This window comes from Lepidochelys olivacea (assembly GCF_965140295.1).
Source record: "Lepidochelys olivacea isolate rLepOli2 genome assembly, chromosome: 5".
Classification (NCBI taxonomy): domain Eukaryota; kingdom Metazoa; phylum Chordata; order Testudines; family Cheloniidae; genus Lepidochelys; species Lepidochelys olivacea.
The window spans coordinates 58,517,713-58,532,095 of record NC_140415.1 but is presented as its reverse complement, the minus strand read 5'-3'; the positions used below and the strand labels follow the sequence as shown (position 1 = coordinate 58,532,095).

Below are 14,383 nucleotides of genomic sequence, written 5' to 3'. Positions count from 1 at the left end.
ACCCACCTTGTCTTTTTCAATGAATCCAAGTAATTAAACAGGACCAAAAATTTATGATGAGTGGGATCCTCATTCAACCACAACAAATGTTTTTTTTAAATATATAAACACAAGAGTAAGGAACATAATTGCAAGCACTACATGCCCCCCGACGTTCTGGTTAAACTTGGATTTGTGCTGGAAATGGCCCACCTTGATTATCATGCACATTGTAGGGAGAGTGGTTACTTTGGATGAGCTATTACCAGCAGGAGAGTGAGTTTGTGTGTGTACGGGGGGGGGGGGGGGTGAGAAAACCTGGATTTGTGCTGGAAATGGCCCACCTTGATTATCATGCACATTGTAGGGAGAGTGGTCGCTCTGGATAAGCTATTACCAGCAGGAGAGTGAGTTTTTGTGTGTGTGTTTTTTTGAAAAAAAGGGGGTGGGGGGTGAGAAAACCTGTATTTGTGCTGGAAATGGCCCACCTTGATTTTCATACACATTGTGAGGAGAGTGGTCACTTTGGATAAGCTATTACCAGCAGGAGAGTGAGTTGGGGGGGTGGGGGGCGGAGGGTGAGAAAACCTGGATTTCTGCTGGAAATGGCCCAACTTGATGATCACTTTAGATAAGCTATTACCAGCAGGAGAGTGGGGTGGGAGGAGGTATTGTTTCATGGTCTCTGTGTATATAATGTCTTCTGCAGTTTCCACAGTATGCATCCGATGAAGTGAGCTGTAGCTCACGAAAGCTCATGCTCAAATAAATTGGTTAGTCTCTAAATTGCCACAAGTACTCCTTTTCTTTTTGCGAATACAGACTAACACGGCTATTACTCTGAAATCCACTAAGGGACACTCATTGATTTCAATAGATTTTGTAACAGCCCTTATGTTGAAAACTCTTAGTGATATCAATGAGAGTTCTACCCACAGTGTACTTACAGGACCAGAGTCTAATATGCTCCGGAGTCTAAAACAGCAACTAGAAATACCACAAGAAACATTTTTAAAAATGAAGAGAAGCTGCAAGATGAGAGGTATAAAATGAGAAACCTACCTAGGTATAAAATCTGACTCATTGGAGACTTTGGTCAGTTCATAAATCTGGGAGTAAGAATCTCCGGACAGAACAATTAGACTTTTGTTGGAGTTAAGTGATTTCATAGTAACTGAAGTGATATGATTAGCAGGAGGTGCTTCCAGCACGAGAGAGAACTGGTTTACTTCTGAATTCCAGGAATACAGTGCTGATCTATCCTTACCAGCTAGTAGCACATGGACTGCATTTAAAAAAAGAAGAAAAAATAAATAAAAGGAAAAGCTCAGAGACAAATGAAATAGTTTTCTCCGTGCAATCCCAGAGATGCTTGCTCAAAGGAACTCTCTGACCAGTCTTGCTTACAAGGTCAGAGACAAAAGAACATTTGTTCAGTATTTTTTATTCACTTATTTATTTCAGCAGTTAAATTTCAAGTCCTAAATGAATGTCTGCAGAGAAGCACCTGATGTTGATCCACTTACACCAGTTTTACATCAGTGTAACTTCAGCAAGGGAGTTCAGAATACAGTAACTCCTCACTTAAAGTCATCCCGGTTAATGTAGTTTCGTTATTAAGTCACTGTTCTATTAGAGAACATGCTCGTTTAAAGTTGCGCAATGTTATAACGCCCTCCACCCCCGCTCAGCACCTCTTGCCCACCGGTGGGCCCCATGGATCAACACCCGCTCCCTCTCCACAATCAGTTGTTTCATGGTTTTTCACAAAGAGGGTGGTGAAACACTGGAATGCGTTACCTAGGGAGGTGGTAGAATCTCCTTCCTTAGAGGTTTTTAAGGTCAGGCTTGACAAAGCCCTGGCTGGGATGATTTAACTGGGAATTGGTCCTGCTTCGAGCAGGGGGTTGGACTAGATGACCTTCTGGGGTCCCTTCCAACCCTGATATTCTATGATTCTATGGTGTGCAGGGAGGCTGGCAGGGAGCGGGGAGGAGCGAGGACGCAGTGCACTCATGGGAGGGGGCGGAACTGGGTTTAGAGGTGGGGTGGGAGTGGGGTGGAGGCCTTGGGGGAAGGGGTGGAGTGGGGGCAGGACCTGGGGCAGAGTCAGAGATCGAGCACCCCTGGCAGTTTGAAAAGTCGATGCCTGTGGCCCCAGAAGCCTATGACTGTCTCCAGCTCTGCAAGGATCTAGAGACCCAGTGCCTCTGTGCTGTGTGTCCCGAGCATACCATGCAACCTGGTAGATTGGTTCCCCTAAGAGACAACTGGTCTCCCCAGCACCCTGGGAGGTGGGGGGGCATTCAGTGACTAACTGGAGCAGGCATTTGTGTGATCTGCTGCTCAGAGGCCAGCAGAGACATCCCCATTGGGTGCTGGGGAAGGATGCAGTGCAGTGTCCCTTCCTATGTGCTGCCACTTGCTTGCTCTGCCTGGCTCCAGTGTAAAGCCCAATCCCTCAGAGCTTGCATGGGGAGGACTCTGCAGGCCTAGGAGTGGGGCTGTTGCTGGCCCACACCTGCACCAGAGGATATTCACTTACCTGGTCACGCCTTAAATGTCTTTTGTCTGGCAAAAAAAAATTCCCTGGAACCTAACCCCCCGCACACATTTACATTAATTCTTATGGGGAAATTGGATTCGCTTAGCATTATTTCGCTTAATGTCTAATTTTTCAGGAACATAACTACAGTGTTAAATGAGGAGTTACTGTAGGCCCAAATAAGTTATTTCAGTGTGGGAAACCATATTTAAAAAAACTGAAATGTGCTCTGGCCAAGAAAGGGCAGTCCCCGTTATTATTTGTATAGTAGTCACATTTAGTACACTCCCCATCTGCTTCTGCCTGTTTCTTCCAGATCTGCTGTCAACATTACTCCATAAGCCAGAGGTCATCCTTTCTGTCTTTTGGAGGTCATCAGGCACCTTGGAGCTCTGTCAAATCAGGAACCCAGTTAAGCGCACAGTCTCTCTCAAACAAAGGCCTTAACTAAACCTGCTGCATCACCACCAGAGTAATTATGTTTATGTATTTGCAACATTGCCTTACTTCTGGAGTATTTTTGTTATTTTGAGCTGCAAGGTCTCCCATCCTTTCTGTGTGTCATTGTAATTTGTTTGGTGCTGATTCACATCACCAGAAAAATGATGGACTGACATGCAGCTACCACATTTTCTTAGCACTATTTTCAGTAAGGTCCTACCACCAGTGTAAAAGCTGCTATTCGAACAAGGACTGTAGTCACCTAAAACTTACCTAAACCCGAAGGAGGCATGAAGGTGTGGATTTTGTTTATAGCGCTAGAAGAAAGGGACTGAAAATGCCTGAAGGAAGATTGTCCTGTCTCCCAGACAAAAACTTCACTTGAATTACTGGATTCTGCAAAGGGGAAAGAGAATAAACCTCAAGCTTGACTACACAATGAATCTGACCAATGATTAAATACCTGCAATGCTGGTTCACATCAAAATGTCTGGGTTTGCCAGATCTTACCACACAGAGAGCCAGATTACCACATATTCCTCTATGCTTAGGACAGGAGATATCTGTGGTAACTGGGACAATGATTGGCAAATGTTGATCATTTAATGGCTTCTATGTATGCGCACATACACCCACACACCTCAGAATGCTAAGGTTGTTGGGACACAAAATAACAAATGCAAGACAATGCATAGTCAAGTGGGAAGTGTACCATAAGACTTTTCACTAGACACAGAGGGGTGTGTTAGGAAAGCTGGACTGCCTAGTGGATCACATTGGGACGTAACAATTATCTCCACTGCTGTTCCATAAATTCTGCACAGCACATACGTTGCAGAGGATGCTAACAGCAACTACAGTAGTAAGGATTTAATTACCCCAACGTTCCTGGGAAAAGTGTATGCTGGAAATCAACACTTCACGTATTCTGCACATACTTGAAAATGGATGCAACACTTATATCTGCTCAATAAATAACAGAGATTGTCCCTGATAAAATTTTCATGAGAAATTGTGGCCTCTCCTCTCTAAGCTTAAATCCCTGTCTACACTGCTGAGCCAAGTGACTTTCCCATCAGACAGACCAGCATAAACTCATGTTCTTGTATCATGCAACATACCTTTTGCAACTATTAAATAGATATCAGACCCAAAAGTCAAGGCCTCCATGTGAGTTGTTCCATTTACTGGCACTTGATGAAGTTTTTGAAACTCATTATCTGACCATTGGTACAGAAGGGGGTGCAGGCTTGAATTCGACAGAGAAACTGCTAGGTACATAAAACCTCCTCTGGGAAATAGGGCCATATGCAGAGCTCCATAAATTGGGAGTTGATGATGCAATATAAAAAGGTCATTATTCCACTGGAAAACCTATGGGAAATGATAAATAATTTTTTTTCTTTAGATCTAAGTACAGTCAGATTGTGCTAACAGAAATCATATGTCATGCTGAAGACTTTAGATTATTTTAATTATCCTCTGAAGTCTATGAATCATTTACATCTAATGGCTGCTCAGTGAATTCAGTTGGTTTTCTCCTTCCAGTTCCTAGTAGACAAGTATCTGCATTGTAAAATCACCCCCACCCTTGGTACTCTTGTTGGTCGCCTCAGCCAGAAGGTGAAAAACTGTATGGTCTTGGACACTGAGCTACCACTTCCTCTAAAGATGGTCCCTCCACATGAAGGTTGAGGTACAATGGTAGGGTGGTATAAAGAAGCTGAATGCAGGTTTATCTGTTCTGAAGATAAGAGAACTTCTGTCTCTAAGGCTGCCTATTTCCCCTTAGCACAAGAACTAAATGACATAATTTTCAAAGTAAGGGGATTTCTAATAATGATTTACATCTGGTATATTGTATGAGTTCATACAGACAATACTGGTAAACCCAAATCAGTCTGTAAACTTCGTTTTTATTCAGCTTCTTGTAGAATTCAGGGTAGCAAGTCAATAGTACTTATAAACCATTATGCTGATTGCCACTTAGGAATTTCCAATCAGAGCTAAATGTATACTGCACACATATTAAAAATGAAAAGGGGAGATCATTCCAACCTGTATAGATTTGGAGTCAGTTGTATGACTTGCAATAATTAAATAATCTTTTCTTTCAACAGTGAAGTGTTTTACATCTCTGGTTTCTGGCACTGAGAGAGTCTGTATCTGTAAAGAAGGCACAAGGACAAGAGAACTTTATGAAGTGATTCAAGTTCCTCATATGTGGCTAATTTGCCTAATGGAGGAATGTTATTCAATACAAAACTTTGTTAAAATATCAAAAAAGTTCCATGATTACACAGATCTGACTGTTCACTAATTTCCACATGAAAATGTCATGAAAATATTATGGACAAGCTCTGGCAGAAACAAGTAAAACTCCTTTTAAGTAAATAGTGCTGCACCAGCTGATTTTAAATCAATGTTACCAAAATTTAAATTCATTTGGCTTGTAATAAAAATTAAGATCTTGACACTACAGTATATGACTCTTATTATAAAATGCCGTGTTTTATGTCACTGCAGAGCACAAGTACTGTGCTGGAGCTCAATACTAAACTGGCCTCCCAGGAATGGGTTTTTCTAAAGCATCTAAAATAAGGTAGAAGTCTTACCAGTAGTACCCTGAGTCCAGGTGTGAATGTATACACACGATGGTTGGAAGATTCTTGTTTGGATACTCCATGAGTAATCACTAGAAAGGCAGCACCATTAATGTGAAATGTCACACAGCTCTGAGGATTCCATATACTGAAGTCCTGAGAGGAGAACCATAAAGAAAGTTAATGAGGGAACTGGACTTTACAAATACAATTAGTACCATCCATGCAAAATGGATTAAAATAAAAACATTTACCTCAATGGGAACAAAAACTCCTCTCCACTGATAGATAGAAGAAAAGCTAGCTGGTGAGGTCCGCAATAGAACACCATATAAAGACTCTCCTGATGTAAAGAAACACCAGCTAGATACTGACTCTTCCACAAAACTTTGTAAGACAGACAGCACACTGATACCACCCTCTGCAATATATTAAAAATACGAGTTACTGGAGTATACGTGAGGGATTTCCAATCTTATCTTTGATTTCACAAGCCAACTTCAGACTTAATGCCAGGAGAAATAACACTGCTGACATCACTCAGAACTTGCATTTTATTAGCGTAAATGCATCCAGAGGTTAAAACAACGAGAACACAACAGATTAATGTTTTTGTAATATGTATTCTCAATACACAAGCAAGTCATACAGGGAATTTTTGGTGGACAGAATCAAAATAAAGCAAGCTAATGGAAAAGCCATACAAAAAAAAATACAAAAGAATTTTTCCCCAATCACCACCAAGATGAAACAGAAGTCAGACTTGCAAAGACTTGCATAACTTATAGATCTGTTTAACTGGATATTTTGAATGTGTTGTCAGAATTAAATTACAAGAACAAAAGCTTGGACCCCAATCCTGCCAACTGTTATGTGAGCATCTTTGCTCATATGAGTAGCCCCACTGAAGTTATTTAGGCCACAATCCTGCAAAGATTTACATAAGTGCTTATCTTTAGGCACTGTGACTAGTCATATGGGACTCCAACGGAACTACCCACACTGCCTAAAATTGAGCATGTGCCAAGACTGAGGCTTTATAATATAGCTCTTGCAGACACAGACAGGCATCTTGACTGTGTGGACGGTACTTTTGCATGTTGTGGGTGCTACAAGAATACTCATACTACTACAACCATGTCTTATTTAAGAGAAGTCTAGTGATAATACTGTTCCATATACACTGTCGTGAGGTAGGGAAGACTTCAGAAGTCTCTCAACTCTGATAGAAGTGACAGTCAGTGGACTGGCTCTAGTGAAGCCGTTTTATCTATTGAATCTTAACACAATCAAAGAAATCTTTTAATGCAGGAGTTTATTTTATCAACTCTGAAAAATGGATTTACATTTCAAAACTAGTCTCTCTGTCTCCTTGGCCAGTTTTACTGATGTTAACTTTTAATAAAAGTAACATTCATTGAGAAAAAAACTCACTTATGCCGAATGCAGTATTGGACAGGGTCTCCCACTCCACACTCACAGACATATTGAGCCCATGACTTCGGGATACTTTCAAATAAAGGGTACTGTTAGCTTCTTCAGCTATCAGAGAACTTGTCCTAAATGTGAGAATTGCAAAAATAAAGAAACAGGAATTCCTTTTACAATGTATGAATTGGCATTCTGAAAAACATCATTTACATGGTACAGCTTCAGTAGTAGAATAAACAACAGTGATGGAAAGAAATCACTAGCAGCTGGTTTCCTTACAGGTGGGGCTGCTGGTAGCACCAACATTTCCCATTATAAGACCCTGGTTTCAGCTGCTTATAACTTGGACAAACTTTAATCATTTGGGATAAAGGTTTACATGTCTGTCAGGCTGAGTATTTTGGAAAATTTCAACTAAATTGTTCAGCCATTTCTAGGAACGAGAAAACATATTTTCCCCGTGTTAAAAATTCTGGTGATCTTTTCTTTGACTCAAGCACCTCTACACTCTGTCACAAGGATTTGAAATTTGGTGTACTGGTGGCCTTTGTGTCAGGATATGCCTTTTGCAAGCTCCATAAAAATCAGCCCAAATTTGACCAAATTATAAGCCTTGAAAAACTGTAGTTCTCACATGCTCATCAGAGACTTGGATTGTATCACTTGAATTCTCCAAAGATTCCATTTGCACTGGGCAAGCTCCATCCAGGGAAGAGCAGGACATTTGATGCAACTACAGTTCTGGGCTGTGGTGGGCTTTCTTGGGTCTGGGTACCTGCACTGAGAGCAGGGAGTCTGTCTCTCCTGTATGCTCAGTGACCAGCCCCTGCTGGGCCAGGGCAGCATAGAGGAGGAAGTTGCTGGATTCGAATGCAGAGGGGACAAGAGAAAAGGGGAGCCGATTGGGACAAGGAGCTTGGCAGGAGTGGAAATTGGGACTGAAGGCTGGCTGGCATAGGGTGGGGAGACTGGGACTGGAAGCCAGGGAAGGGAGACTGAGATAAGATGAGTAATTTGAATAATGTTCTTTTAACATAGTAATTTCGTGTGTGTGATTATAAATATGCTGTTAAAGAACAGTTGAAAGGGAAGTTAGTCTTCATGCTGACTCTTTCTTCACATAACACACTCAAAGAACAATTTAGATACATAATAAAGATATGAGTTACATGGCTAAAAACAATAAAGTAGTAGTAGCAAGAGGACAATCTGAATCTAAAAACTCAGTCAGGCCAGCTCTGGGTCCAATTTTTTTTTAAAGGGTCAGTACTATATATTCTGGTGAAGAATAGTTTATTTTCAATCTTCTGTTCTCTGGTACAGAAGCAATGTTATTTAACAGACCCCAAATATTTTAAAAGATTTTCAACTACCTAAAACTGTGGATTGCTTATTTCCTTGTTTTCTTTTAAACAGGTCCACCAAAGAAAGATGCAGAGAATTATCTTGTCTACAGAATATGAATAATTATCCTCTTTATAACTGAATTAGTGTACTGTACCTATTTGTAACTGGATAGATACTAAAAAGCCCCAATGGGGCCTGGTTCTGTAACACCGTGATCATAGTTTCCACTCTTGTGCCAAGTCTGGCTCCTCCCATTGGGCTGAAGAGAGTGACAATAAAATGTTCATCCATTTCTGGTTCTTCATCTAGTATGGCAGAAATGTGCAGAGTCTGAGAGCAAAACAAGTACATGACATCACTAAGACATGCTAGCTTCACCAGCTGCTGACATTCCTGTGCTTTCAGTGCTTAAAGTGTACACCAGGATGGGAGTCAAATACTGAAACTGGACAACACAGAAACCGTGCCAGCAGGGAGAGAGGGGTGGGAATTAAACTAGAGTAGTGAATTCTAACCTTTTTCTTCCGGAGTGCCCCTTTGAAGGCTTAGCAGATGAACCCACCTCTTCCCTTTCTATTTCTTTCTTTAAAGCAAACAAAACCCCTGCCTTCTTTTATACGTATTTTCATTTGTTGTTCTGTTCCCCACATCCCTCTTTCCCGCTGAGCAGACAGCTTTATACCCAGAGAGCATAAAGGTGGCTCTTTGGGGCAGGCGCTGTTTTTTTATTACTGCACCAAGCACAATGGGGTCCTGATCTGTGACTGGGCCTCCTCCTGGGTACTATGGTAATACAAATAAATAATGTTATTGCAACCGAGCTAAGGGCCAGAGGAACAGAGGGCACAAATGGACTGCCTGAACCTACAGCCCTGTTTAGTACGTTTGCTGGTCTGATAGCTAGAGTACAGACCCCAAGAAGCAGAAAGAGAAAGCTGGCAACTAGCTGCTTCACCCAAAGTACTGGGGCATATTTGCACTGTGTGTGTTTACGAACTCAGAGAGTGGGAGGGAAGGAAGGAATCTGAAGTCATGAAACTTTCTCCACTCCTGTTGCTCTTTTCTGCTCCACCTGCCACTGGATTGAGCGGGACCCCTCCCAGGAAGGCCTGCCTCCCAGGCTGACAAACAGTAACACAGAGGAACAGAAGAGTGTTGTAGTACTTTTACCTTCAATTGTGTATACAGCACCATCCTTTCCCAGTATCATATGCAAGCAATAGAGATACAGTTTTGCTGCTTGTGCTTATACAGATAACAGCAATGTATCTACAGCTAACCAGGAGCCTGTGACCTTTCAGATACAGACCTTGCCACAGGTATCCATGTCTTTGCTTGCTCCAGGTAAAATTTCTACAATATTTGGGGTGTAGTTTTATGAGCCTCCAATTTCTGAGTAGGTTGACTTAATGTTTCCACATAATGTCTGGGCTACACTGACTACTAATTCAATTCCAAATGAAATTCAAAGGGCTTGTGGTAAAGCTCTCCATGGTGTTGGACTCATTTAAGATACTGTGTACTTCCCTATGTCCTATCACAGCAGTTTTAATTTATGCATTTTGTCTTTCATTGCATATATTCCAGGCTCTCCATCAGTTAAGCGCCATTAGTCCCTGAAAATGGTCCAAGAGTGGTAACAATTTTATTAAATAAAACCCCACTGGAGCTAGTCAAACTATTTCATTCAAAATGCTGTTTCATCAGAATAGAAATTTCACCAATATCCATTTTTTATTATAGTTTTCAGGCTCTCATTTTAAAAATAAAAGCAATTTTTTTCAGACAATAAAACTTGCAGTTTGGGGGTTTCCAGGTTTTTGACAAAAACCTGAAAACTTTAGAATGATGTTGATGAATGCAACCTTTTTTTATCTTTCGTGGGAAGAAAAAAACATTTCCTGGATAGCTCGAAAATCCACATATCCTGCAAACTTGCTCCCCATGACTGAATCCATGTAGAAAACTTCAGATTCCACAAGACTTTTTCTCTTCCATCAGCCAGGCTTTTGGCTGAACATTGTTTTATTTTCTGTTCTTTTGAGGTTTTGTTTTGGTCAGTTGGATGTCTTAGGCCATGTGAATTTTTATGAAGAATCATTTTGATCTCAGTATGTTTTTAGTATTTATTGTACAGTACCTATTGTGTTTCACTGAGACAATAAAAGGTGAAATCCTCACTTAATTGAGGGGAAAGGCAAAATACCCATTGACTTCAATGGGGCAGGGATTCTACCCTAAATGAATAAAAATCAATAGAAAACTAGTTCAACAATATCATCCATTTTCTAGGTTGACTTTTTTTGAGTGGAGGCAACCCCGCCCCACCCCCAGCCCCTACCGCCCAGAGACTAGGTCCTCTTCCTACCCAGAATTTACATTTTTATTGTTTGAGAAACATTAGTTACTGCCACATTTTCTTGCACTTCCAGTAATGTATTCTGTACAACTGAGAGCAATTAAAGTATTCTTACTATGTAGAATTAAATATTGTATTATATTTTAGCTCTATTATTCATGTAGATTTTATCTAAGGTGCAAATTGCAGAATAGAAACATAGCCATGTGCCAAGTATATACAAGGAAATTGTTTCTCAATTTCTCTGAATGTATCCTATGCATTATATTGCTATTTATTTGAACTGTTACCAAAAGGCATAAATATTCCAAAAGTAATAAAGGGATTAAATGACTATATATAAATGAGCATTAGAATACTTCATTTTCTCTATGTTTTCACATAGCATATTGACATATTCACAATCTTTGATATCTCATTCCTACAATAACAAGAAATAAAACAAAATACAACAGGAAATAAAGTCTAACATAAAACGCAGACATTTCTGTATGCTTCCCAGGTAGCTGAAACAATGCCTACTTCTCTTATATTGTAATAACCACCTGCATATTACCTTGAATCTGACTCCCTCTTCCAGTATGATATATCCTTGTGAAGGGGTCAGATCCACTGATGCAGCTGAAGAATTTATTTCTCTCACAAGATATTGAACAGTCACAGTGCCAAATATCCCCTGGGGAGGTTCTCTAATAATGTTCAGTACAGCAACACTTTCCATCAAGTGGAGAGCTGACTGCTCCCTTAGGAAAAAGTGATCGCTGTTGTTGAATGACAAAACTCCATGACCATCATCACTGGCAAGGATGGTAACTGTGGCTTTTGAAAGAGAAATAGTGGAAATGTATTATTTTTAATTACCACAAAACAACTAGGGTAATAATAAATACATAAATAAAATTAATAATAACAATAATAATAAATAATATGTATATGGCCTTTTTATATATCTATCCAGAAAAGACTATATTCTCCATATATATATCAGTTTAACTTAATTTAATATGATATGTATATATTTAATTTTATCATTGCATATATATGCATGAGGAGAATGTGGCCCTTTTTCCTATAAAAAGTCCATAGTCTCACTGAGATTTCAATTCAACAAAGTAAATAACTGCATGCCTAACTTTACACTATGAATAGACTTCTGCCCACCTTTAAGCAAAAAAACCATCCCATTGTCTTCAATGGGACTGCTCACATGCTTAGGCACATGCTTGAATACCTTGCTGCACCAAGGCTTTACATAAGAGCACGAGAGTTTCTGTATCATCAAAACTTGCAGAGACTATATAGCGAAGTACCTCTTCCATTCATACCACATACCATAAAGAGATTTAGAGAGAATGAAAAAATGGTTACTTACCTTCTCGTAACTGTTGTTCTTCGAGATGTGTTGTTCATGTCCATTCCACATTAATCATAGAATATCAGGGTTGGAAGGGACCTCAGGAGGTCATCTAGTCCAACCCCCTGCTCAAAGCAGGACCAATCCCCAATTAAATCATCCCAGCCAGGGCTTTGTCAAGCCTGACCTTAAAAACTTCTAAGGAAGGAGATTCTACCACCTCCCTAGGTAACGCATTTCAGTGTTTCACCACCCTCCTAGTGAAAAAGTTTTTCCTAATATCCAACCTAAACCTCCCCCACTGCAACTTGAGACCATTACTCCTTGTCCTGTCCTCTTCTACCACTGAGAATAGTCTAGAACCATCCTCTCTGGAACCACCTCTCAGGTAGTTGAAAGCAGCTATCAAATCCCCCCTCATTCTTCTCTTCTGCAGACTAAACAATCCCAGTTCCCTCAGCCTCTCCTCATAACTCATGTGTTCCAGACCCCTAATCATTTTTGTTGCCCTTCGCTGGACTCTCTCCAATTTATCCACATCCTTCTTGTAGTGTGGGGCCCAAAACTGGACACAGTACTCCAGATGAGGCCTCACCAATGTCGAATAGAGGGGAACGATCACGTCCCTCGATCTGCTCGCTATGCCCCTACTTATACATCCCAAAATGCCATTGGCCTTCTTGGCAACAAGGGCACACTGCTGACTCATATCCAGCTTCTCATCCACTGTCACCCCTAGGTCCTTTTCAGCAGAACTGGCCATTCGATCCCTAGTCTGTAGTGGTGCATTGGGTTCTTCCTTCCTAAGTGCAGGACCCTGCACTTATCCTTATTGAACCTCATCAGATTTCTTTTGGCCCAATCCTCCAATTTGTCTAGGTCCCTCTGTATCCTATCCCTGCCCTCCAGCGTATCTACCACTCCTCCTAGTTTAGTATCATCTGCAAATTTGCTGAGAGTGCAATCCACACCATCCTCCAGATAATTTATGAAGATATTGAACAAAACCGGCCCCAGGACCAACCCCTGGGGCACTCCATTTGACACCGGCCGCCAACGAGACATGGAGCCATTGATCACTACCCGTTGAGCCCGACAATCTAGCCAACTTTCTACCCACCTTATAGTGCATTCATCCAGCCCATACTTCTTTAACTTGCTGACAAGAATACTGTGGGAGACCGTGTCAAAAGCTTTGCTCAAGTCATGAAACAATACATCCACTGCTTTCCCCTCATCCACAGAACCAGTAATCTCATCACAGAAGGCGATTAGATTAGTCAGGCATGACCTTCCCTTGGTGAATCCATGCTGACTGTTCCTGATCACTTTCCACTCATGTTAAGTGCTTCAGGATTGATTCTTTGAGGACCTGCTCCATGATTTTTCCGGGGACTGAGGTGAGGCTGACTGGCCTGTAGTTCCCAGGATCCTCCTTCTTCCCTTTTTTAAAGATTGGCACTACATTAGCCTTTTTCCAGTCATCTGGGACTTCCCCCGTTCGCCACGAGTTTTCAAAGATAATGGCCAATGGCTCTGCAATCACAGCCGCCAATTCCTTTAGCACTCTCAGATGCAACTTGTCCGGCCCCATGGACTTGTGCACATCCAGCTTTTCTAAATAGTCCCTAACCAGCTCTTTCTCCACAGAGGGCTGGCCATCTACTCCCTATGTTGTGATGCCCAGAACAGCAGTCTGGGAGCTGACCTTGTTACTGAAGACAGACGCAAAAAAAGCATTGAGTACATTAGCTTTTTCCACATCCTCTGTCACTAGGTTGCCTCCCTCATTCAGTAAGGGGCCCACACTTTCCTTGGCTTTCTTCTTGTTGCCAACATACCTGAAGAAACCCTTCTTGTTACTCTTGACATCTCTTGCTAGCTGCAGCTCCAGGTGCGATTTGGCCCTCCTAATTTCATTCCTACATGCCCGAGCAATATTTTTATACTCTTCCCTGGTCATATGCCCAACCTTCTGCTTCTTGTAAGCTTCTTTTTTATGTTTAAGATCCGCTAGGATTTCACCGTTAAGCCAAGCTGGTCACCTGCCGTATTTACTATTCTTTTGACTCATCGGGATGGTTTGTCCCTGTAACCTCAACAGGGATTCCTTGAAATACAGCCAGCTCTCCTGGACTCCTTTCCCCTTCATGTTAGTCCCCCAGGGGATCCTATCCATCCGTTCCCTGAGGGAGTCGAAGTCTGCTTTCCTGAAGCCCAGGGTCCGTATCCTGCTGCTTACCTTTCTTCCCTGTGTCAGGATCCTGAACTCAACCAACTCATGGTCACTGCCTCCCAGATTCCCATCCACTTTTGCTTCCCCC

General features: G+C 41.4%; 1 protein-coding gene across 1 annotated transcript in view; it reads right to left on the bottom strand.

Annotated features, from left to right (window-relative positions):
- The window catches only part of ADGRV1 (adhesion G protein-coupled receptor V1), a 414,454-nt gene that overhangs the window by 281,087 nt on the left and 118,984 nt on the right, over window positions 1-14,383 (bottom strand). Inside the window, exons 44-52 of the mRNA XM_084628496.1 lie at window positions 11,262-11,524; window positions 8,501-8,676; window positions 7,003-7,127; window positions 5,823-5,989; window positions 5,581-5,724; window positions 5,024-5,131; window positions 4,087-4,339; window positions 3,239-3,361; window positions 1,042-1,264 (exon numbers count right to left, since the gene is read on the bottom strand). Of these exons, the coding sequence (XP_084484622.1) occupies window positions 1,042-1,264; window positions 3,239-3,361; window positions 4,087-4,339; window positions 5,024-5,131; window positions 5,581-5,724; window positions 5,823-5,989; window positions 7,003-7,127; window positions 8,501-8,676; window positions 11,262-11,524 (1,582 nt within the window). The remainder of the gene's footprint in view (window positions 1-1,041; window positions 1,265-3,238; window positions 3,362-4,086; window positions 4,340-5,023; window positions 5,132-5,580; window positions 5,725-5,822; window positions 5,990-7,002; window positions 7,128-8,500; window positions 8,677-11,261; window positions 11,525-14,383) is intronic.